This window comes from Ambystoma mexicanum, chromosome 2p, assembly GCF_040938575.1.
Source record: "Ambystoma mexicanum isolate Mex_15411 chromosome 2p, UKY_AmexF1_1, whole genome shotgun sequence".
Classification (NCBI taxonomy): Eukaryota; Metazoa; Chordata; class Amphibia; order Caudata; family Ambystomatidae; genus Ambystoma; species Ambystoma mexicanum.
The window spans coordinates 660,926,803-660,953,115 of NC_090923.1; the positions used below are offsets into that span (position 1 = coordinate 660,926,803).

General features: G+C 44.8%; 1 protein-coding gene across 1 annotated transcript in view; it reads right to left on the reverse strand.

Moving 5' to 3' along the window:
- The window catches only part of LOC138567765 (uncharacterized), a 45,981-nt gene extending 37,387 nt beyond the window's left edge, over positions 1-8,594 (reverse strand). The window contains exons 1-3 of the mRNA XM_069646255.1: positions 7,485-8,594; positions 205-235; positions 55-120 (exon numbers count right to left, since the gene is read on the reverse strand). Coding sequence (XP_069502356.1) covers positions 55-120; positions 205-235; positions 7,485-8,594 — 1,207 coding nt within the window. The remainder of the gene's footprint in view (positions 1-54; positions 121-204; positions 236-7,484) is intronic.
- Positions 8,595-26,313: the final 17,719 nt, after the last annotated feature.

The window sequence follows — 26,313 nt, forward strand, 5'->3', positions numbered from 1 at the left end:
ATTCTCCGACTCTGTGGATTGCGCCCACCTTTACTCGCTGTGGTTTGAGCTTACCTTCATTTTCTCTAGTGATGATTTCGAAGATATCTAAGTTCTTGTGTTCAAGGGGTTGTTCAGCATCTGAAAGAAAATATAAAGTTTCATTCCCGGCTCTGTACACTACTCGCTGATTAAGCAACTGATCATTTAACCCCAATAACTTACCATGGCGTGCCTGGGGTTTCTCAAAAAATACCTGCACAAGAAAAGAGATACCAATGTTAAGTATGCACATGTATTCCCTTGATTTCTGAAAATTCATAAGTATTTTAAAGTTCATTACATATAATTATGCAGTGTCTGTTTACTGGCATCATAGTCTCTGCATGTCTGAATACTGTAAAGGTATCAGCATCTCTGCTATCTGAGTACTGCATACAAAACAGGCACCCACAAACATGCTATCTGTGTACTGCAATCAAAAGGTTGGGCTCCTGGTATGGAACCTATTCTACCTAGGAGGGTTAACTAGAAAACAAAGCATACAAATGAATAGGTCCAAGGACACTATGCTCATAACAGAAACTCCCAAGGGATTGTTGACCTCTGCATTTATAAAGAAGGAATCACTCTTCAGTATTGCAATTTAGAGATAAATCTCATTTTTCTATACATTAACGTTGTGAGAATCAGGATATAAATGAACAATTCAAGAAAAAAGACATCAAAATGGTTTGCTAAAACAGAACAAACAGACAAAACAATCTTCACCACACACAGTACCAAAACATTTTTGGGACAATCTCCAAATAGTGTGTGTACAACAAACCCAACCTCTATTAGGATTTGTCAAGAAATTCACATAATGCAGTGTACATATTCAAATCAGCCAGAGGAGACCCTACACGCACACCACAGCAGACAGGCTGCTTACTGGTTTAAATGTAGTTGACAACTAATCAATTTCTTGTGCATCCTTCACTAAGTCATGAGTTTTTTTAGGCTGGCAGGTGTAAGAGAAATCAGAGCAGCATCATTCGCAAATAATAGGATTGGTCTGTGGTATTCCCTGAAAGGCTAGATCAGGCCATATCTTTATTGTCACAATATAGGCTCAAAATGGCCTTAAGTATCTGGGGTGGAGTTTTTACTTCTGTCAGTGCTTCCTAATGTTTGCCTCGCAGAACCCTGTTGAAGGCTGTTTTAAGGTCAACAAACGGTATGTATAGGTCAGTTTTCCTTAGCTCCACATATGTATGAATTAAAAGATACAATCTGAGGCATTGGTTGATTGTACTCAGGACTGTTTGAAAGCCAGCCTGTAGATGATCTATTCTGTGGTTTTATGTTGACCAAATTCAACAGATGAGTTAGGCCTGCCCTGGCACATATTTTTCCTAAAGTAACTAATAATGATATAGGTTGGTAATTCAAGGGGTCTTCCCTTCCCCCTTTTATCGAAGGAGACTATTTCTTCCATTGTCCGTGAACGCGGTACCAAGCCTAACGCAAATGCCACCTTAAACACCAGTAATAATCTAGGGGCCCAGATGTCCAGTTGTGACTTCATTGTCTGGCGAGCATTTCCTGAGATGGATATATTGAAATTAAAGTCAGGGGCTACCGATTGGTCGGTCACCATTATACCACTCCAGACAAATTCCATGCCAATCGATCGATGATCGCTTTCCAAGCGCTAATGTACGCTAAAGCTCTTAAATAAGTGGCATCCCTTCATTGTGATTAAGATGTAGTCTATATGGGATCACTTCTCCCCAACTACAGAGGTATGCTTCACTGGTTGGTCCCCTGTTAATCTGCCATTAGATCCTTGCCCATTTTACTGTAAGCACTCCATAGGGTTGATGTAATCCCATCTAAGATCTCAAAGGTTTCAAACTGAATGTTCAAATCTCCTGCCACTATGAGGCATGGTGTCAATGCTTCTTTTCCTTATAGGGGCAGATTAGAGTTGTTATTTTGTTGATTATATGCATTGTACCACAACGTTTGGGGCCATAAGTGAGACTGTAAATATTAAACGGTACCAAATAACGTGCAGTACTTTTACCAATATGTAAGACCTGTATATTTTTTCTATTTGTATCTTGTAATTTACCTCCTTATTTGTTAACCCAAATCAGTAATCCTCCACTTGGACATACCCTGGTTCCTTTTGAAGCAGGTATATGGTACGTTGTAAAACTCTGTAGGTGATGCTCTGAAAAACCCAGGTCTCTTGGAAACATATTATGTTGTGCTATATAATATAAACAAGCCAATCTTGGATCACCAAGTTTTGTTCTGAGTTAGCTATGTTCCAGGAAATTAGTCTTATCACTTTGCAAGTGCTACCCGGCTTGATACTGCTGGATATTAATATTTTCAGGTATTGTCAGTCTACTGACTCAAGCCCTTCTTCATTCTCTTTCTGTACATTCATCAAATTTAATTGATTTCTTATCCTTGCCCCTAGTGTTGAGAGATTATAAATTTACGTATTTGGTTGTGCAATAAGCCTAATGCTTGTGTTTATTCTGGACATTTCCCAGTCCACAGGCATCGAACTGGGGGTGTAACTCAATTCTAGATCAATATGAAGGTGATGTGCTATGCTATGGGGCTACAAGGGTCTGGGCCATATCAGTGTTGTAGAATTACACACAGATGTATTCCCATTTATTAGTCCCTAGTATGGGTGTGATGAATTGGATTCTGCTCTGCAGGAGAACTAGGGGGAGTAGGAGTAAATTATCCCACTCAACACCCAGTTAAGAGATATACCTCCATCGCCTTTTTGGTAACGTGGGCTGTTGGAAGGCTATGCTTTTAAGAAAGGTGTAAAGTGAACCAGTAATGACCCAAAACAACAAAGGTAAAGGGAATGTCCAATAAAGTTTCAACGAAAATATATATACATTAATTAGACACACCATCTGCAATCGAACAAATAGAAAACACTGTACAAAAGCCCTCCCTGAAGGAAAAACAGCTAAGATGAGACAGACTGGAGAAAGTAGCACTTTGAGCGTAGTTCCAGGAGTGGTAGGTAAATTACTAGCCACAAAAAGGATACTGTAGTTGAAAACAGGAGCTATCATTAACTAACCAGTCTTTAGGGCCCAGTTGGGAGTCAACAGTACCTGAATTCAGTTTTTTATTTATTTATTTTACATTTATAAAGCACTTACACAGCCCGCAGGCATCGAGGCGCTGTTACAGGAATTGTTTGTTTTTCTTAGTTGCGTAATTGTGGTTTTTTTTTTTTGTGTCTTAGTTACGTATTTATAACGCGCTTAAACACCCAGAGGTTTCTAAGCACGGACCCAGGGATCGAACCTGTTGTTGCTTCGTGTTGTCTTACTTCCAAGATGCGCAAGCTGGCGCTTGAGCTATCCTCCCGGGACTATGGTGGGCTGAGAGAGCCAGACCCAGTATTGAACGTGGATGCAAGCAGATCCTACTCTGTTTGGCATGATGGATCGTGTAAGCGCAGGAAGCAAGCAAGAGTCAAGTAGGGGCGAATACACTTCTGCTGTTCTGTCGAAAAGCGTCTGTCAAGGATGCAGTTTGGGGCTGACCCAGGAACGCATGACAGTTGTCTAGGCCGAGTCAGGCTTTAGACACCAGGAGGAATTGATGAGCGATGCTCCAGCGGTTCGAATCGGCGGGTGATGGTCGCCGAAGTGGTGATATTTTTTTTTTTTTTTTTATTTGTCATAGCTGGTAAACCAACTTTTCAAATGTTTTATATACACTGTTATACATACATTATTCCTCATCTTAAGAGGAAAAAAAAGAAGAAGAAAAAGGAAAAATAGTTAAAACAGTATTTACAGCCCATCACAGTCAGGACAAATGTGAAGCACATAAAAAGGAAAAAAGAAAGATGAAGTTAATTAACACATTTTTGAGCACTATGACTCAACAAAACAAAATACCACAGAGTAATTAAATTGTCAACAGATAAGATCCTCCATATTCTCATTTGGGTCAACGTTCACCGTTCACTTTAAATTAGGGTGAGCAGTGTTTGAGCTTGAATTCGGATCGGGGAAGATTATATTTAGAAATTGCACAATTGCAAGCTGTATAGTCAATCTTGGATTAGAAAACAAGCAATTCCATATTTGTGCAGTACTGGTACCATTTTGTACTAACAATTTATCCCCAAAGCATTTCACTCTAATGTCATTTAAAATTGGGCATTCAATTATAAGATGTTGTAGTGATTCACATTGTCCATCAACCTTGCAGTAACAGCAATAATTCTGCTCCTTTGATATTAACTTTCTTCTAAACAAGATCTCGTTTGTTTCATATTGGTTAAATCTAAAATTTAAATATTTCCGTCTGCATGCATGCGACGGGAATTTAAGTAAATATTCTGCTATTACCCCATACCTTTTGTGGCCAAAAGCCTCAGGATTGAAGTCTTTGAGATTGTTGCAAAGTTCCAGGTTTGAGATCCAATCTGCCTGATGAATTTTATTTTTAGCATGATCAGGGTTATTCAACAGAAGCTCTATTGATACAGAAGCATCAGCAGCTGCATTCAATGTACGGTTTTTCCACAACCTTGACATACCCGTTTTAGCAGTTAATAGGTTTTGGGCTAATGCGTTTATAAAGGTCGGTTTCCCTAAGCCATCTAGCATTTTCCGTAGAAGGGCACACTGCTTCCACACTACATGGGCATATAGGGAAACCAAACCTAGCTCAAATCTCAGCAACGCAAGCGGAGTTCCTGGGGAAAGTGATAGAACTTTTTTCCAAAACCTAGCTTCTATGCTATCCCAGAATTTGCGACTTTGTGGTGCCAAGGCCTCAACTCCATAGAGCAAAATTGGGATTACTTTGGTCTTATAGAATAGCACTATATGTTTAATTGTAAACTTCCCATACCTTCTCAACATAATTTTGGATTGAGATATCAGGGAGCTTAGTTTCACCCGAATTTCAGATGTCAAAGTACTCAACGTTTTCTTATGTTCAATATAAACTCCAAGATATTTATATCTAGGAACTATGTTTAGTATGCAGTTTTGCAATGACCATTCCAAATGATATTTTTTGGTGAATTTATTGTGGCAAACCAAAATTTGAGATTTGGTCGTATTGATCACAAGGTTATTTAATGTTGCATATGACCCTAATTGAATTAACATGTTCTGTAAACCTATGGGAGTACGGGACAGTAGTACCAAATCATCTGCGTATAATAAATAAGCAACCTTTTGCGATCCTATGCGAGGCGCATCTGCTACGCAGTTCATTAGTGTAGGGCCCAGATCGAAAATAAAGAAGTTAAATAAAAATGAGGCTAGAGCACAACCCTGCTTCACTCCTCTATATGTGTGAATGGCTGGTGATAGTTTGCCATTCATATTTAGTTTTACACGCATCGTAGTAGTGGAGTGTAGCAGTGTCACTAGATTTACAAGGGAGACTGGGCACTGATGTAATCTAAGCTTAGTTATCAGCATATGTCTATCAATGTAATCAAAGGCAGATTTAAAATCAATGAACCCCAAGTATAAGGGGAGTCCACCATCAACCTGCTCTGATTGTATCATTCATAGTGCTAAGATGTTTGGTATTGTGCCCATGCCCTTTACAAATCCTGACTGGAATCGGTCTCTTAGACTCTTCTTGTCTACCCACTCATTGAGCTCCTTTAATATTATTCTACAAAATATTTTCGCAGGAGCATCCAATAAAGAGATTGGGCGATAGCTCGTTGGTGATTGGCGATCACCCTTTTTGTAAATTGGAACTGTAATAGCTTCCGTCCATGTTTTAGGTAATCTTTGATGTTTATTTATTGCAGAAAATATTTTGTAGAGAATTGAGCTCCAAACTTCAGGGTGTTTTTTCATTAGAGAGTTCGATATGTTGCTTAAGGTCATAATTAGATGTTTTATTCCCTTGTGATCAATGTGTAGCCAAAACCTCAATGCCTCTCGTGTCTTTAATATCGAAGTCGCATTTGGCGGTAAAGCATATACAGATTGGAAGTAATCGACCCATTGATGTGCCTCAACTATCGATGTCTGAAGATCTAGTTGTTGGGCATTATTGGTTTGATTAATTATCGCCCACATTTTTGTGATGTTTTTATTCGCTAGAGTCGACAGCATAATTGCTCCGTCTTTTTGATAGAGATTGGCTCTATGACTTTTAACCCAGTTATTATAATGTAAGCGAACTTTTTTAATAAGGGGCAGTCTAATGGACAGAGGAAGTTTTGCCAAACTTCGTACTTCTGCACGATAAATTCTCTTCCGAGTAAATACGGTGGTATCAAAGACATGGATATGCCTTTCTTTTTTGGTATTCGCTGTGTTTTGTTGACTATACAATTGCATTGCATTACTATATGTGAGGCCTATATCTGAAGCTTGCCAATTGGATGAGGCATTGGAATCATATAAAATTTGATTGAAATGCCACAAGGCATTCTCCGACCATCATAGGCGGTTTTTACCGCTATTTACCACAAGGCAACCACCTTCCAATGACCTATGTTTCACATCAATAGCATTTACCATGGTTTGCCAAGTGGCACACAACATATTATGATCACTTGTTACAGATGGAGCCACACAAAAGGAGCACATTGATGACCATAAAGCACCATTCACATAGATAAAATCAATTATTGATTTAGAGTTTCCTCTTTTCCATGTTGGTGCAGGTGGAATGTCTTCCTTAAAGGCTCCATTCAACATATGCAAGTTTCTGTGGGAAATCATTGTGTTCCATTGTTGTAGTTTTCTACTCTTTTGCGCCCCATCTGTTGCAGGACAATTCATATTCAGATCACCCGCCAAGATAAAATACGAAATCTTGTCATCTGCAGATACCATGTCAAATAGTTTGTTCAGATCATTAAAAAAGGACTCAGTTGTGACTGCTACTGGATTCCAGTAAATGTTAAGGATGGCATAGATGTCATCATTGATTACTGCCCTTACAAGCAGCATATGTGTATTTGGCATTGCCCACAGCCTTGACGATGATCCCGGTTCATCTTTTAACGCCACCAATAGTCCGGCAGAAGGTCTGCCTATTATGGGCTTCCGTGCCGGATTCAGATATATTTGATAGCCTGCCCAGACAATGGAACTTAGCAACAAGGTCTCTTGTAACAGAATAATGTGAAATTTACCTAGGCCACTCGTATCGTTGTTTAGCAAGTGTTTAAAACCTCTTGAGTTCCAGCTGACCAAGGTAGTAGGAAGCAGTTTTTTCATCTTGGTCAGCTAATTCGAATTACTACTGCAATTGCAAGAACACAGAGATCTATCCTTCGAAGGATATTTTAAGTCTTGGCCATTCACTGTAACAATATTCTCTCTCTGCATAGAGATCGGGTTGCTTGCCATATCCGGTTCTGATTCGTTATCCATTTCTAGTTCGATCAGAAAACCTAAATCAAATAATGAGGTTTTTGCTTGCCAAACCAGATTACGAATTACTCTGGATTGCATCCATATCCGTACTGTGTTTAGGTTGTGATTGGATGTAAATTCCACTAAAGCCAGATCAGCTGAAGTTATGTCTTCCAGCAGTGGTATGTCCGAAAAGATCGCTAAAATAGCACTTCGGTTCAGGTCGTATTGTATGCAGGGGATAGGTCGACATTTCAGAATCATGGAGCACAATGCAACTCGGGGGATAACCTTTCCCGTGCCCAGGCTTCCTTGTGTTTTCTTGTCCTTAATTGAAGTCACATTATTTCTTTTCTCTTTTAGATTGGGGACTAAGTCCCCTAAGGCATCTTTGATCAGGGCCAATACCCCTTTTGTAAAGTCACTGGGTAGGCTCGATTGTGATGGTGCGACTGAATCAGAGTGAACCACAGAAGAGGACACCCCTTGGGTGTTTGCATCATCATCCGCAGCGTGAACCACTGGTGCTGCTAAACCTTGGATTACGGGGAGAGACCCTCCAATATTAGGTTTTTTCTGGGCTTGTTTTACATTCTCCACCGTCTTATCAACGCCATCAAGTGTCTTATAGATGGCGGGTGCAGGCGCCAAGGCTATAAATGGAGGGATGACAAGGCCTTGCATATAAGCTTCTACTGCACTCCTGATTTCAGATCTCTGGGCTTTTACATCTTCCCCACTGTTCTGATTCACATCGATGGTTCCAGAAATGTTGCTTTTTTTAGGAGGCAAATTTGTTCCCAAACACTGTGATTTCTGTAGCTCCAATGGTGAATGTGGGTGGACTCTGATTCGCTTATTTGTATTTGTGCTATCAATTGACTCATGATCGCTGGGTGCCACAAGGTGCTGCTGGGCACCATTTGACTTTTTCAAAAAGATTGGCGCGATCTTCAAATTAGAGTTCCTCACCACTTTGGGAACACTATCATCTAGCAGTGCATTGGATTTCTTCTTTTGTTTGCCTATTAGAAAGATGGGGGCCAGAGGGATTGACTTCCTTGGTCTAGACGATACTTGGGCCATCTGCGAACTCTCAAATAACTTTTCAGTTTGTGATGCCTTTGTAAGCATGCTTCGTTCGACTATCTTTTTATTAGTGCCAGCTTTTTTAATGCATTCATCAATAGGTTGAGTGGCTTTGGTCGGCTTGCAATTCATTTGTGGATCCCCCTTCTTAGCTGGTATGCAAATGGGGGTCCTTACTTCCACAATCTCATTGACATCCTCATTCGATGCTACTTGCTTATTTCCAACTTTCTTTATGAATAAGTTAGTGGCTGAATTATTTTGTTTTGTTCTACTCTGATTTTTTGTCTTTTTTTCTAAGTCTGCTCTTTTCCTTTGAGATTTAATTTCTTCCCTTCTTTTTGCCCGTCTTGCTGCTCTCTTTCTTAATTTCCTCCTGCTTTGTTGGGGGCTTATGGTTCCCACATCTTCTACTGCAGGCTCTTGTGAATCCAGCTGACTGCTAATGTTTTTTTTTTTGCTGCGCGATTCTCCATTGCGCTTCCAGGGAAAAGTTCCACATTCACATTTGCCAATCTCATGAATTCTTCCAGAATGGAGGCTGAAAGAGATGATTCACAGTCAACTGTAGGATCAGCCTCTTCAGGTCCTTTTTTATTCTGTTCCTGTGCGTTTTGATTGTACAGTTCCAATTGAGTAAGAAGATCCTGTTTAAGGGTTCTATCAGCCTGTTCAGAATTATGGATATCCGCCGTGGTTCTCTGTATTGCAGAGATGTCTAAACCTTGTTTTGTACATTCCAGTTGCATCAACTGCAATTTTGGTAATACACATGAATTGACAGCGTTGCAACAGCCTGCCACTGAGCTGTCCAACGCTGCCACTTCCTTTGTGAGTTCCATCATGGATCCAGATTGAACTTGGACTTCAGTTTTTAGTAGTTCAAAAACAGAGACCAGCGAATTCAGCACATAACTGAGTGCGGTTAGTGTGTTGATATTTAAGTCAGGTCCCTCAGCCAATGTTTCTTCCTGTGCTGCGCTTGTATCCATAACAGCAGCTGTCTCGACCGGTTGATTGGCCTGCATTGGACTTCTCAGTTCTTGATTGTCCTCCATGTTTGTAGGACTCGGATGACTCGTGGTTGGGTCACCAGTGCTCACAACTAAATGGCACTTGTCACGTTTATCTGATTGATCACCATCTTCTAAGCAACTCAATGAGATATTGCCTGGTCCATGTGTTAATTTGTCATGTAGCATTTTGTTTACTCCAAAATGCTCCTCTATTCTCTTCTGGATTTTTATTGTTGTTGTGGTATATTCTAGTCCTTTTTTCCACCTTTCGGCAAGGGTGGGTGCTGAGTTTAGGGCCCCTCCATGTCTAACAGGCGTGGAGACGAGAGGAGTGCATGAGTTTATATGCACCATAGCTTGAGTGTCCATCTGCAAACCCCCCACCTCCATCACTTTGCTGCTATTATGCTCGTCTGTAGTACATGTAGAGCCACCAATCGAACGGCTACTATTCGGTTCAGAGTTCTCCCATTCAGGGGCTCTTAGATCATCCTGTAATGGGGTGCTCCTTAATTTCATAATTCTTTTGACGTGGAAGTATAATTTGAAAACGAGGCAATTCGTGTGATGCGCTGTTTCAGCGTGCCCTCAAGACTTCAACCCGTATTACAACAGAAGGCCAATTCCCAACGGGTTCAATTAGCACAGCTGCTGTAAATTACAATAAATTCCGTGCAACGCCCATTCAATGGGGTGCACGAAAATGTACAACAATTTTGTGAATGAGCGGCTCAAAGGCTACAAAGCCCGCAGTCACCACTCAGTTTTCCTCATGCATTCCACGGCGGGTTGATTTCCAGTAAAATTAGAGCGGCTTGCATTCGCCGCTTTGCCTTCCTCCTTCCTCCTGCTTCCCACGCCGGGTTGTCGAGTTCACGAAGTCTGCGAAACCCACAGTCGCTGCTCCGCTCTTATTAGCCTTGTTATGAGAGGCACACCGTTCGAAAGACGTTATTTTTTTACCCCCCGACTATTCACTCTACTGAGTTAGTGTGAAGCAGCGGTACTGGGGTAAATAAAATATTAAAGCCTGCTCCAGCTGTTATTAACAATGACGACTCGCAATCGGTCTGTTACGCTTCACTTCCAGTCGTAAAGATTAATAATGCAGACACAATTAAAGTTAGTTAGAGTCAGTTGGAGAGTACCTGATGAGACAGCAGGGTGATATAACAGGGGTCATCGCCTTGCCTCTGCCGTCTGCACGGACTGCAATGACTGCTCCACTTGCACACCACTTCGCTCCGCTTCGCGGTTCTGGGAGTTTTTAACCCCTGCACAGCCAGCCAGAAGTAGTAAACAGTGAAGTAGGACTCCAAACCATAGATTGCTTCACAAATCCGGTCACAAAGACTGAGTGACTGCAATGACTGCTCCACTTGCACACCACTTCGCTCCGCTTCGCGGTTCTGGGAGTTTTTAACCCCTGCACAGCCAGCCAGAAGTAGTAAACAGTGAAGTAGGACTCCAAACCATAGATTGCTTCACAAATCCGGTCACAAAGACTGAGTGATTGCAATGACTGCTCCACTTGCACACCACTTCGCTCCGCTTCGCGGTTCTGGGAGTTTTTAACCCCTGCACAGCCAGCCAGAAGTAGTAAACAGTGAAGTAGGACTCCAAACCATAGATTGCTTCACAAATCCGGTCACAAAGACTGAGTGACTGCAATGACTGCTCCACTTGCACACCACTCTACCTCTCAGGCTAAGCCAACACCAGCACTGCCACCTACCTTCTCGGTTATCCGACCCATGGAGCATGTGTCAGTTGAGGCTTTCGCCACTATTTTCTCACTGCCACCTCCCCCAGTTGGCTGACTCACACCCTGCCACTGCCCTTTTCATGCTCCACTCTGCTATATCTGATACTCGTGATGTTCTTGCCCCTGTCATGAGGATCCGCTTGAAGCCCAAAGCCAAGTGCAACTCTTGGTACAACTCAGACCTCGTCACCCTTAAACACAAGTGCAGGGTGGCTGAGAGGAAATGGCGTGCTTCTGGTACATCCTCTGACAAACTAACCTGCCGCCTGCTCCAAAGGCAATACCGGCTCTCTGTCCGCACCAAGAAGAGAGCCCACATCCAAGCCCGCGTCTCGGCGGCATCAAACAACTCGGCTGAACTCTTTAAAATATGCAAGGAGCTGGCCAATCCTGCTGTAGTCTCTACCTCTGCTGTCCCCTCCCAGTCCCTCTGCACAGCCCTGGCTTCTCATTTCATCTCTAAAACCCAGGACATCCTGTCCTTTCTCTCTTCCTCTCTTCCCCCACCACCTACTCCCTGCTTTTCCTCTGGTCCGTCTTTGGCCACCCACTCCCTCCTTTTCTGTCTTTCCCCTGTTCTCCTCATACAATGTCAATAGATAAGTGCGATCTATGAAAGTCTCGTCAAAACAGGTTCACCCCTGTTCCTCCAAAACCATCAAGAGCACATTGACACCCTGGCTCCCGCTCTGGCTGATTTCTGCAACCACTCCTTCGCCACTGGAGTCTTCCACTCACCCCTGAAGCACTCCCCTGTGCACTTTCTTCTTAAGAAACCCTCTGCCAACCCTTTCTGCCCGGCTAACAATTGCCCAATCTCCATCACTCCTTTCCTGGGCAAACTCCTGGAATAGCTGGCCATCTCCCAGCTCAATCTTCACTCTGAATCTGTTGGTTGTCTCCATGACCATCAGTCTGGTTTCAGAGCTGCCAGAAGCACAGAAACTGCTCTCCTGAACATCCGTGAAGACCAGCTCTCCAACTTCTGTTCCAACACCCCCTGTGCCCTCATCTTACTTGATCTCTCTTCTGCCTTTGACACGGTCAACCATGCCATCCTGCTCAATCCTCTCCGTGATAACCTGGGTATGACTGATCAGGCCCTGGCTTGGCTGACCTCCTTCCTCTCTGATCGACCCTCCCTTGTCCAACTTGGGTCCTTCCTCTCCACTATCTCTATCTCTACCTGTGGTGTTCCCCAGGGGTCTAACGTCTCTCCCTGGCTGTTCAACCAATACCTGGCACTTCGTGCCCACCGCATTGCCACTCTCTGCCCCAACTTCCAGTGCTATGCGGATGACACTCAGCTCATTTTCAGGCTCCCTTCAGCCACCTCCTCTCCTTCTCTCATCTCTGACTGTCTGTCCGCCATCCTGGAGTGGTGTGCCGCCAATGATCTCTTCCTGAATGCCAGTAAGACCGAGATTCTCCTCGTCGGCACACCTGCTCCCTCCTTTCCTGTCACTCTCTGGCCGGCCTCTCTTGGCCATCTTCCTAAAAACCTTGGTGTCATCTTCTACTCCACACTTTCCTTCTCTCCTCACATCTCTGACATCTCTAAGAAGTCACACTACCAGCTGCACCTCCTCAGAGGTATTCTTCCTTTCTTCTCCTTCCCCCAGAAGCTCACTGTCTCCAGAGCTCCGGTTCTCTCTAGGCTGGACTATTGCAACAGCCTCTTTCTAAATCTGCCTACCTCTACTCTCTGCTCTCTGCAACTCATCCAAAACAGGACTGCAAGACTTGTCCTAGGCCTCAAGCCCAGGGATCGTATCTCTCCAGGACTGAAATCTCTGCACTGGCTCCCAGTGGCGACAAGGATTAACTTCAAAACCCTCTGTATTGTCCACAAGGTCTTCTGGGGCCTGGGACCTCAACACCTTGAACTCTCTCTTCCTAAATATCTTCCTTCGCCCATCTGCCTCCAACTCCCTCAGGGATAGTCGCTTCTCCAAGCAGCGAGTTGGTGGCAGATCTCTTTCTTCTGCTGAGACCTCCCTCTGGAACATCCTCCCTGCCTCTCTGAAACTTAAGAAGAACCATATTCTGCTTTCTCTCTTCCTCTTCCAGTGCTGCCATTTGGCAGGCTTCAACCAGCTGACCAGAATACACTTCACTTTCCACAGCAGAGCTGACTCACTGGAGCTGACACATGTGGCATAAAAATTGGGATGTGGTGGTAATTATCATAAAGTAGGCATACTCTTATTTTGAGAGATTATCCTGCTAGCATCATGGGTTATTTATGATCATCTTAGTTTTGGTACAGGGGTGAATATCTTAAATGCAGCCCCTGTGCGGTAGAGACGTGGCTGTCACTGCAGCTGTCACTGCAATTGTCAAATGGGAAGCTGTGACCTCCGAACCTGCTCTGTGCCACTGGTAGAGCAGGTGCTGGGAATCAGGCTACTGATGCAGCAGGACACAGATACATATTATGCTTTTTTCATGCAGCTAATGAAAGGGGAATCTGATCAGCATATTACCCTTCCAGAGATGGAATTACCTGCATAATTTTATTATTTAATTAAAATCAGAAATAGACAGGTCTTTTCACCCTTGCCAAATGGAAATGCATCCCAATGGGCATCCATGTGCAGCAAGCTATTTTCCTACAAATTACTGACAAACATCCACTAGTTGAGCATAGCCAATGAATACATTCATTTGTAAGTGCCAAATTGTCTTCTTTGGTAGTAAAACCTAATTTGGGGACGTTGTGCATAACCACTGATGTATTTTTTGCTTCAAAGCTCGCTAGTGATATGATATGATAGTTTATTTATATAGCACCTATACACAATGTGTTTCGAAGCGCTTAAGTGGACCACTATAAAAGTTATTCACAGCTCTGTGAATTACTTGCTCCCTGGGGGCTCCATGATTAGAAGGGTAAGGATGATGTTCTCACCCTGTATACTCTTTGGGTAAGATCAAAGGGTTATGAGATCGACCTATGAGGGGATCAGTAGCGGTTTGCCTAGCAACTGATACACCCTCATGAACTCCCTAGACTGATCGGCAACTCTAAACAATTCTATGCATTTGCCGCTGTACTGGTCTACAATGATGTGCTAGCACATTACCTGTTTTAACTGCAACATTTTTTTCGCATAGGCCTAACCGATCTTTACCAGCTTCTGGATAGTTGTATCAACTGTCCTACTGGGCAAATTATTTAGTAGGTGTTTTTTTAGTCCCTGGATTTCATCCATGAGTGTAGCTAGTGTGCTTTCATGCTATCTAAGTCAGATCTCATTACGTCACAGGTACAGGCCCGTGTGTTGGTAGCTAAATTATTTTGGGATTCTGCTACCTGGGACCTCTTCCCTGTAGGTTTTCCTTTTTTCACAGCCCCCCCTGCAATTGTTATGGTTAGCTTCCTTTTATAGCTCATTTATCAACCTCGGAAGGATGAAAGGCTGAGTTTAGCCTAGCCGGGAATCGAACCTGCTTAAGCAGGTTCAGCACAGATGACAAAGCGAGCTCTCTAATCGCTGTGGTATCGGACCGGCTGTATACTTTGTATACTAGTACTTGTACTTCCTGGGTTATGACAAGCTATACAAACCTATATGCAAAAGGTCTGGGAGCCCCTCTACCGAGAACGAACACGGCCAAATAACCTGTCCTCTGGTTAGTTTCCCACTCGGAGCGTCTACAGCCACATTTTAGCTCACTGTACCTTTCACAGAGGAGAAATAGCCATTTGCATATCGGGCTGGTCCCACCCACTTGGGCAGTTCAACATCGAAATGTTAGGCAATTCTCATCTGAACAAGAACACCAACAGCAACCCTAGACATGTGTTTTGGCCTAGTCGGGCCTCATCACTGAGGTGACATTTTGCCTCTCTAAGCACAGTGAGCAAGGGGCCCATGTCTGGATTACCCTGGGTCACTTAGGGTGAAACCCCAAGTATCTAAACATATATGCAAAAGGTCTGGAGCCCCTCTACTGAGAACGAACATGGCCAAGAAAACTGTTCTCTGGGTAGGTTCACACACGGAAGGGTCTACAACCACAATTTAGCTCACCGTACCTTTCACAATGGAGAAATATCAATTTGCATATCAGGCTGGTTCCATTCACTTGGGCAGTCCAACACTGAAATGTTAGGCAATTCTCCTCTGAACAAGAGTACCAACAGCAACCCCAGACACGTGTTTCGACCTAGTCGGCCTCATCAGTGAGCTGAAGCTGTGCTTCTCTAAGCACAATGAACAAGGAGTCCACGTCTGGATTACCCTGGGTAGAGGGGATCCCACACTCCTTTTCAACTTTGTAAAACTTGGGGTTTCACCCTAGGTAAGCAAGGGTAATGCAGTTGTCGACACGTTGCTCACTGTGCCTTATATAGGCTCAGCTTCACCTCACTGAGGAGTCCCAAGATGGTCGAAACACATGTCTGGGGTTGCTGATGGTCCTCTTGTTCGGAGAAATGCCTAGAATTTCGGCCGGACTGCTCTTGTGGGTGGGACAAAGACTGATTATGCAAATGGATATTTCTGCTCCTGTGAAGGGTGCAGTGAGATAAAATGTGGTTGTAAACCCTCCTGAGTGGATGAAATCCCATAGAACAGGGTATTTGACCCACATTCATTCTCGGTAGAGGGGCTCCCACACTCCGTTTCAAAGCTATTAAAACCACCTCTTCTCTGTTTTTAATTTTACACCCCTCTTCAATTGTGGGAAGCTGAGATGGATTAGTATCACAATGGACTATTACAGGGATAGAACAGTTTTTACCTCCATCATGGGTGTGTAGCCTGGTTATTTCAATTTTATCGAATGGATTCACAGGTTTCTGTTTTTATTTACAAAACCTTGTGTTATCTGTTATAATGTTATCACTATTTATTTCCACTTGGCCTGTGGCTTTGATTGTTCCCTGATCTTTTTCTACTTCGTCGCCAAACTGTCTATCCTAATTCATTAACTTGCAGGACTAGTGGCTTTTGATACATTGAGATTGGGATTGGAGTGTTCCAGGTTGGGATCTTGAAATTAATGTGTCTCTGTTATAAAGGTATTAACTTCTAGTACTGGTTGCAGAGTAGGCCTCGTCTTTATCTTCATAACCATAGTATGTGGTGAGAAGCTAACTCCTGCTTTCCTTCTAGCCATTGCTATGAGTTTTAAAGAATCCTCTAGCAGGAAGAACTAAACGACACAATATAAGTATATTATCTATGGAGTATAGGCACATCTTAAATACCATAATACTATTTTAATATATGATGTGCATAATCAACATATTGCACAAGAATATTTAAAACTTTAAGCACAAAACAGTTATTAAAATTAGCCACATTAAAAACAACTCATCTTTAAGCGTTTCTAGCAGCAATTCAAATTCACTGTGTAAATAGAAAACAAGTTGATTTAAAAGCAAAATATTATTTAAGAAGGTGATGTGGGGCACGGAACGCCTCAACATCTTAAGGAGCTGCCAAAGTCCCTCTCTCCCCACCCACCCCCTAACAATGCCGTAATTACAAGAATATCAAAAGAAGCCTTCCGATATTAATGATTCGTTCTGTTTGCCAATAGGACTGAGAGCACAGTAGTTAGTATAAAAAGGCCTATATATTTTAGGCTTGTCTATACAAAGTACTATTGGATGCAATTTTGATGGATTTCCTGGCCTTTCCAAATTCATCTCCGGGAGAGCTTGGGCTTTCAGAAGTGCTTGTGGGACGACTGGACAGCTTGAAGAGCTCCACGAGTCTGACTCTCCCGCATGCACTCACAGCCACCAAGAATCTCAAGCAGTGTTTTACGATGTTTTACCAAGTGTGCCCAGTCATACTACTAGAACTTGATGACTTCCAGTAAGAAGGTGGGCAGTAGTAATTTGTAAAGTGGTTAAGGTGAAAGCGGCATGGCAAAACAAGGATAAACAAGGAAGACACGTCCTCAACCGGTATAGGCGACCTCCTGGAAGCCGGTCATATGCGATACTCCAGCAACAGTTCCTGCCGGACAAATGTTCCTAGGCTCCAGCAAATGCTGAAATTACTCTTGGTCCTACAACCAGCTGCCAAACAGTCCTGCAAACAGCAGTGCCCTTTGTTCTCACTGGCTTTGCCGGCAAGTGCTCCACCAACTGTTTTTCCCGGCTCTTTACTCTGGGGGTGTGGCCTCAGGACGAGTGGCGCAGAGCTTTCAGACCTGCAAACAATGGCTCCATTTGGCGGCAACAGGCTTCCCGTCTCGAACAATGCCGTTGACAGTCAAAACCAGTTCGAACTGCTGGAACAGCAACAACAAATCTGAACCTTAAGAAGGTACTTTTGAGTTTTAACTTCCTCATGTACCAGGTTTGGGCCTTAGAGACTGGTTAGGTCATTAATCCTTTTTTGCATCCAAGAAACATATCCCTTTTAAATAACATTGTGGTTTTTACTTGCCTTACATCCCTGATTCATAACTCACAGTGATGCATTGTGGTTGCTTTGCTTATTCTTTGTTCTTTCCTCCTGGGTGGGTTGTGTGTGGTGCTTTTCTATTTAGTTATTTTGAAGATGGTGTGCTTCATTAAGGTGTATTTATTTTGATAGACCCTTGATTGGGCATTACCTTTATTTTGGACTCTCATGCTTTGGTGTTTGGGTCGCTACTGAATAACATTGAACCCCTCTTAAGAGCACAGCATTCCCTTGTCCCACGTTACCACAAAGGACGAGGCAGTTATCTCTTAACTGTGCCTGTTTTACCTTTATGATTGTGTAGACTTTTGATTTGTAGCAGTGTACGAGTTGAGTGGGTGTTTTAGCCCCTAGTCATCCTTGTACTTCTGCAGGGCAAAATCCAATTCATCACAATGGTGGCAGCGTTTGGGATTTGAGACAGACTGCGCCTCCGGTTGAACATGTTTTTAACATGGTCACATTCCCTGTTTGTACATTACTAGTGCATTATTTCCTGTGGTCGTTTTCATCTTTGGATTTTTTTAAAATGGGGGTACCCCACAATCCTCCATGTAACCCACCCCTACCACCTCACCCTGCCACCCACCACCCCCTATCACTGACCTCAAACAAACAACATACAGTTTGTGATGGAGATACATCAGTGTTTTGGGGACACGAGTGACACCAAGCCTGTGCAGCCTGAGAAGGCTGAAGGCAGGAGCATGAACACTCAAGGCCACAGAAATGCTAAGGCGCATGCACCCAAATCAAAGGCAACTGATCGTGGTCATTGCATAAAGGAAAGGACACTTGTTCTGACCCTTCTTCCAAGAAAGGTCCCTAAGAATCTAAAGGGAAATCTGAGACCCATGGTAGGTAAACTCCCTCCAAAAAGCAGAGCCTGGGTACCTCCATACCGGGGACCCCACACACTCCACAACCAAGTGTTATTTCCAATGTGGAGATTCGACACATAGGAAGGAAATTCCTGGCTGCAAGAGGAAGCCCAAGCGGGCCTTGTGATTGATAGCCCTCTCAAGGAGGAGGCCTCAGTAAGCGTGGGCATGTAGTAAATAAATATTAAAGGCAACAAACAGTGGCAGTGCAGCCAGCAATTGGCAAGTGCTAGGTTTAAGGCAGCAGACAGGGTAGGTTCTCCTCAGGTTTTAGAGTGGCAGGGAAGCTGTTCCAGAGGGAGGCCCCAGCTGAAGACAGAGATCTACCCCCAGCTTGTTTCTTTGATAAACGACTGACCCTGAGGGAGTTAGAGGTAGAGGAGCGAAGAGCTCGCAAGGGGAGGTATTTGGGGAGGTATAGCTGGAGGTATTTTGGACCCAGGCCCCAGAAAGCCATGTTGACAATGCAGAGGGTTTTGAATTTAATCCTTGCAACCAATAGGAGCCAATGAAGGGATTTCAGAGCTGGAGAGATATGATCCCAGGGCTTGAGGCCAAGGAAAAGTCTTGCAGTCCTGTTCTGGATTAGTTGCAGAGGGCAGAGAGTAGAGGCAGGTAGATTTAGAAAGAGGCTGTTACAATAGTCCAACCTAGAGAGAACCAGAGCTTGGGAGCCCATGAGCTTCTGGGGAAAGGAGAGGTAAGGCAGAGTACCTCTGAGGAGGTGCAGTAGGAAGTTTCACTTTTTAGAGACATCAGAGATGTGGGCGGAGAAGGAAAGTGTGAAGTCAAGGATGACCCTGAGGTTCTTAGCCTCTAAGGTGGGGGTAGGAGGAGGGCCAAGGGAGGCCGGCCAGAGAGGGAGGGGAAAGGATGGTGAAGGTGTACCGATGAGGAGGATCTCTGTCTTGCTGGCATTCAGACAAAGATCATTGGTGGCACACCAATCTTGAATGGCAGTTAGGCAATCAGAGATGTGAGAGAGAGAGGAGATGGCCAAGGGCAGCCTGAAAATGAGTTGAGCGTCGTCAGCAGAGCACTGGAAATGTGAGCAGAAAATGGCAATGCAGTGGGCGAGAGTTGCCGGGTATTGGTTGAAAAGCCAGGGTGAGAGGTTAGACCTCTGGGGAACACCACAGGTAGAGATGAAGATAGATGATAGGAAGAACCCAAGTTGGACCTGGAGGGGTCGATCAGAGAGGAAAGAGGTCAGCCAGGCCAGAGCTTGATCAGTGATACCCAGGTTATCACAGAGACGGTTGAACAGGATGCTATAGTTGACTGGGTCGAAGGGAGAAGAGAGATAGAGGAGGTTGAGGACAGAGGGAATGTTAAAGTCAAGGTTGGAGAGCAGGTATTCATGGATGTTCAGGAGAGCAGTTTCCATGCTTCTGGCAGCTCTGAAACCAGACTGGTGGTCATGAAGACAGCCAACAGAATTGGAATGAAGGTTAAGCTGAGAGATGGGCAACCTTTCCAGGAGTTTGCCCAGAAAGGGAGAAATGGGAATTGGGCAATAGTTAGCTGGACAAGAAGGATCAACTGTGGGTTTTTTGAGAAGAGGATGCACAAGGGAGTGCTTCAGAGGGGAGGGGAAAGATCCTGAGGCAAAGGAGGGGTTACAAAAATCAGCAAGGGCCAGAGTGAGGGTGTCAATGTGGTCCTTGATGGTTTTAAAGGAACAGGGATGAACCTGTTTTGATGAGGCTTTCATAGATCAGACTTGTCTAGCGACCTCGTCAGGGGAGAAAAGAGGAAAGTACGAGAAGGATGGTGGGGGTGGCTAAAAGAGGGTCAGCAAGCACAGATGGAGAGGGGAGAGGAGAGGTGGGGGTGGAGAGGCTGGACAGGATATCCTGGGTGTTTGAGATAAAGTGAGAGGCAAGGCCATTGCAAAGAGCCTGGAAGGCAACAAGAGGGGTAGAGACTGAAGAAGGGTTGGCCAGCTCCTTGCAGATTTTAAAGAGTTCGGGCGAGTTTTTAGATGCCACAGTGTCATGTTCCGAGTTGGTAGACGTCTCTGGAACCGCTGGCGTTTGAACAACCATGGCAGTACTGGCTAATTCCCAGAATCACGTTGAGCGGTCTAGTTTTTTCCGGCACTGTCCGCCGGCAGGGTTATCTTCCCTCCCTTTCTGGCGGACAGTGCGTTGCAACCCTTGGCTTGGCGTTCCGTCATTTCCTCTGTGGGAGGCTTTGCTTAGTTTTCTCCGCTTCAGTACATACAGTACTCTGCTTTGTATCCCTTCTCCTCCCCGCTCCGGTGGCCTTTCTCTTTCTGTCCGTTGCCCTTGTTTGCTTTCTTTTCCTTTTTCCTTCCCGCTCCTGTTTCCCAGCATACCTTGCTCCCAGCCTTCGCTGATCCTCTGGCCATCCCTATCCACATTCGCTTCTACTTACCTTCTTTCCCTACCTCCTTCCAGTTTTGCTCTTTTTTCTGTTCGTTCCTTGCTCCTTGCTCCGCCTTTGGCTCTTCATTCACGGCGGCTTCCAGTGAACCTGTTTCTCCGGTTGTTCATTTGATATCGATCAACATACTACTAAGGGTTTTTTTTGTGCCTAAGGGCTTTTTCCCCTGTTCCGGCTGTTCCGGAAGGGAGCCCCTGTGTTATTGTCCTCAACTCCCACGGTGGCTTCATTCCGTGACAAGCCACACCTGCAAATAAAAAAAAGGAGCATATGGGAAGGAAGATTACAGAAGTTACAGCAGGAGAACTCGGATTCAGGTGAGGAGGAGGGTGATTCTGCTCTAACCACCAATAAGGGCGGCAACGCTGACACGCAGAGACACAAGCTTGAATGTGCACTCTCTTCTTGGTGAGGACAGAGAGTCGGTATTGCCTTTGTAGCAGGCGACAGGCCAGTTTGTCAGAGGATGAAGAAGAAGCCCTCTATTTCCTCTCAGCCGCCCCCTACACTTACATTTAAGTAACCAGGAATTGCACTTGGCTTTGGACTTCAAACGGATCATCATGACAGGGGCAAGAGCATCAAGAGTATCAGAAATTGAAGAGTAGAGCAGAGACAGGGCTGTGTGTAGGGGGGGTGGAGAAAGTGGCGTCAAAAGCCTCAACTGACACACGCTTCATGGGCCAGATGTCCGAGAAGGTACGTGGCAGTGATGGAGTAGGCTTAGCTTGGGGGGAAGAGAGGGAGAGATGAGAGGAGAGGAGGAAGTGATCGCTCCAGGAGAGAGGAGTGGTCAGAGGGATGGAGAGGGGGAGGTCAGAGGAGATCAATATATGGAGTATGTGCCCTGCAGCGTGAGTCGGGCCAGAGGGGAGAATGGACAGGGAGAGGGAGTCGCAGAGGCCACGGAAGAGTACAGAGGAGGAACAAGGAGAGTCTAAATGTATATTGAGGTCACAGAGGAGGAGGACTTGAGAGGTAGAGACCAGGAGGGAGGAGGAGAGGTCCGCCCACTCAGAGAGAAATGAGGTGATTTGACCAGGAGGCCGCTAGATGGTAGCCACAGTAAGAGAATGGGTAGGCGAGAGAGAGAGCCTACAGACAAGGCATTCAAAAGAGGAGTACGTCTGAGTGGGAATGATAGAGGCAGGAATCCATTCAGGAAAGATCAGCGCTACCCCCCACCGGACCAGGAGGATCTGGGTGCGGAAAGGATCTTGTAGCCATCAGGGAAGAGAGTGTCAAAGCTTGTGACAGAGCTGGCCGTGAACCATGTCTCAGTAAGACCAAGGACATCAAGGTCTAGTTCTTCAAGGAGGTGGCAGATGTCAGAGGAGTGTTTGACAGTAGAGCGAGAGTTGAGAGTGGCAATATGAAGTAGATGCCAGCCTAAAAGTCCTTCCGGGGAGCTGTACAGATCAGAGGTTTGCCCTGCAGAGAAGAAAGAGCCCTAGGAAGGGCAGAGGAGGAGGAGAGAGAGGGCAAGGCAGCCAAGGGGGGAGAGGAGGGCACAGCAGGATATGAGAGGAAATTGATGAGGCGAGGGAAGCGCCTATCAAAGAGGAGGAGATTGGCCTGAGGGCCTCGGACCATGACAGTGCCATTTAGGTAGACATTAATGATGACTTTAGATGAGTCGAAGGAAGCCATGAGAACTTCCCAGTGAGTGCCACCATTAAGGGGAGAGGAGGAGATAGGACAGAGCACATAGATCCTATGAGTAGTCCATAGATCTGGCAAAGGAATGACAAAGAGGATGTCGGTGAGGGTCTGTCTGGAGGAAGTATTGGAGTAGGTGTTGGCGATAGGAAGATCAGGGTTAAAGGTCAAGATGTCCTTTTTGAACTTCTTCCTACCAGACTTAGTGAGAAGGGAAGGATAGTCAATGGAGAAGCAGTTGGAACAGATAGGAGAAACAGAAAGCACCATGGAGGTGGAAGTGATGAGATGATGGAGAAACTGGACGGGGCTAAGGCAGGTAGGTGTGGGACAAAAGAGAGTGGTGAGGTCACTGGGCTGGCAAGTTACAGAGAAGCATCAGTATACAAGCAAAATATAGAACATTTCGCGATGGGCAGCAAGATTTTCAGAAAAAAACAAAAACTGCAAGATCTGACTTTTTAGCAAAAAGCAAAAACGGCAAGATCTGACTTTTCAGCAAAAAGCAAAAACGGCAAGATTTGAATCTCCCAATCTGCTCATCTCACAGCTGTCCGGGAACTGGTGAAGGTAGGCAGTATACTCCCAGAGCATACTCGCAGGTAAGAGGTTTTGACAGACTGAGCGACTGTCCCACCGAACTAGTGGCGCTTAGTCGGAGGGATGCTCCCTCCTTCCACCATATTGCAGTCATGGTCTCCATTCCAGTAGGGTTTCTGTTAGGTAATGACTTCCCTGACCCATGTCTAGTCATAGCATTTACTGGAGCGGAAGCTCTGGGAGCAGCACAGGAGGAAGTGTTTGAGGTCTGCATCACAGACGGCTTCCTCAACCAGAGAGCGCAAGGGACCAGTGTCCCTGGTAGCTCCCGGTCCTTGCCTGAAGTCCCTTGAAGAGCCGACTCCCGTGGGAGGGGAATAGTGGGCACTGTGGTGACTATTGCATTAGCACAAGGTGCAGTGATCTCACGGTTGCCTACTCACATAGAAAATGATCCAGAGATGGTGGACTTGATAGTTTCTAGCTTGAAGGGTGATCCAAGACTGAGTGAGTTGTCACCTGTGGAGTTCCAGATCTGTTGAGACAGATGCCAGAGAAGGTCCAAGACCACTCCAACAACGGAATCGGACACAGAGCGAAAGCCCTGGCCTATTCCAAAACAGCAGGATTGCTCAGTTGGGGAATGCGAGAGACCAGTCTCATCAGTGCCTCCCAATCCAAAGCTGAAGTCCTCGGATGCTTCTATTCTTGCAAGAGAGGATTCAAGGGCCACTGAGGTGACTATTGGCATAGCACCAGGTTCAGTGATCTCAGCCTTGTATTCTGGCATAGAAGATTAACCTAAGTTGGTGGATAGGGAGGTTTCTGGCCTGAATAGCCTGCTACAACTGAGTGAGTTGTCTTCATCCGGATCCAGAGACAGGCTGACTCTTGCAGGAAACAGGGAATCTGTCCCACCCTAAGGAGTCTGTTCAGGTAGACAGAGGAGCAAGCTCTGGGGGGAGGTCCTCCTGAGTCACTCCAAGAAGAGCATAGCCTTCTTTCGGCCCACGTTACCACAAAAGGTGAAGGAGGTATGTCTCTTAACTGTGCCTGTTTTACCTTTATGATTGTGTTGGCTATTCGTTTGTAGCAGTGTGAGGGCTGAGCTGCCATTTTAGCTCCTACTCACCCTTGTACTTCTGCTGGGCGGAATCCAAATCATCACAGAGAGTGACACCCAGAGTCTCAGGACTGCTGTTCATTTTACCTCAATTAATTGTAGACAATATTTGCAATTGAGTGGAATTGAATACAATACTGATTAAAGCTTCACTAACTGCTATTTCATCCTGTGAATAGCAAATAGGGAATCGGGCTAAAATTCCAAAACATTAGCTTTTTCAACACAAAGGGAATTGGTGACTATTTTCCAGGTGATTGATATTAGTAAATAGCATTTTTCTATGATTATGTTATCAAAATGATTGTTTTTTACCAACACATATTTTTTTTAAAGAATCCCTTATTTTTTTATAATAATCTGCTTTTTTTTAAAGTGATCTACTAATTGATGTGACAAAGCGATTTGTGCGTGTTTTTGTCATGGGGCTCATTTGTGGCTTAAATGGGCTGATTTGAAATACTTGAGCAAAACACATATTGGTCCAAAAACCAGCCTTTCCACTCTTGGGGGTAGAGGCGCCCCAACCCCTCTGGAAGGTTGACAGCCTGACCACGTGATTTATCCTGTCCGTGTTTCTGCCGTGGTCAGTGAAGTCGTGGACCTGTCCTATTGGCTTACCAGCCTGAATGACCTTGACATCACCCCTCCTGCCTAGAAGCACACCACTGACTGGAGCCAGGCATTGCGTCTATACCAAGGGATAGATGATGCGCAGTGCTGACAACAATAGATGTGCATTGCCGAGTATAGCAGTTGCCCAAGGCCTATTACACAAGATGCACAAAGCCTATGTCATGATGCCCTGTCTCTTTAAGATAGAGACTGAGTTTCCAAAGATAGGTCATGTGACGCATGACGTATGGGGAGGAGAATGAGGGAAAGTCAGTTACATAGGAGTTTTTGAAGAAAGAAGACGTTCATTTCAAACTGGTGTGTGGTCCTTATTTCAGAGGCCCTTGAGGCCTAACAGCCTATGACACCGAAGCCACAGCGCACACTACAGGCGCAGCTCAGTGCCTATTCTATCAGTTAAGCATTTCCAACTATGTGAGATCTCCAGTGCCAGTCACAGGAGATGTTTAGTTGCTATGGCAAGATACGCCGCTTACCTATCATAGGAGATGCACATTGCCCGTCTTAAGAGGTGCACATTGCCTATCATGGGCGATGCACACAGTGCCCGCTGCAAAAGATGCACACTGCCTCTTTCATAAGCTCTGAGAGGAGAATCGCAGCACAAACGACAATAAATGCACTGTATCCTTAATAAGAGGTGCACACCGCCTATTACACATGCTGCACGATGCCTATTAAACAAGCGACCCAGTGCCCATCACAATGGGGCCTCATTACGAGTATGGCGGTGTGGGGAAAAAGTGGCAGTAACGGAATTACCCCACACCGCCATCCTACGAGATTCACCCTGGAGTTGGGGATTTACCTCCAGCATCATTCTGGAGGAAAGTCCTTCCATTTTACACCAAAGAATTTGCAAATTTGGTTCAATTACTGCAGCGGTAATTCCACCAAAATTCCCAATGGAGTCCTACGGACTCCAAATTAATGGCGACTAACACCGCCACCACCACTTGTGGTGGTAACAGTAGTTTCGTTGGGCAGTATTCCAACGGATTTACTGACAGAATACCACCCAACTCGTAATCAGACCAGTCTATTACAACAGTTGCATAAAGCCAATAACAAGAGATGCACAGTTCATATTGTAAGTGATCTACAGTGCCTAACACACAAGCTACCCAGTGCCTATTATATGATGTGCACAGTGGCTAGCACAACAGATGCACAGTGCTTCCTACATGAGCTGCTTATTGTGAGAAGGGGTGCACGCTAGATACAATAAGTACTCCTCAGAGGTAACTTTAGGGTTTGGCTCATAAGTGTCGCTTTAGCAACACCTCGTGCATTCGGAGCTATTGGTATGGGCAGCGTAGATGGCATTGGGTGGCACATATGTATGAATGCATTGTCCTTTGTGATGTGTCATTATTGCCACATTTTGATTG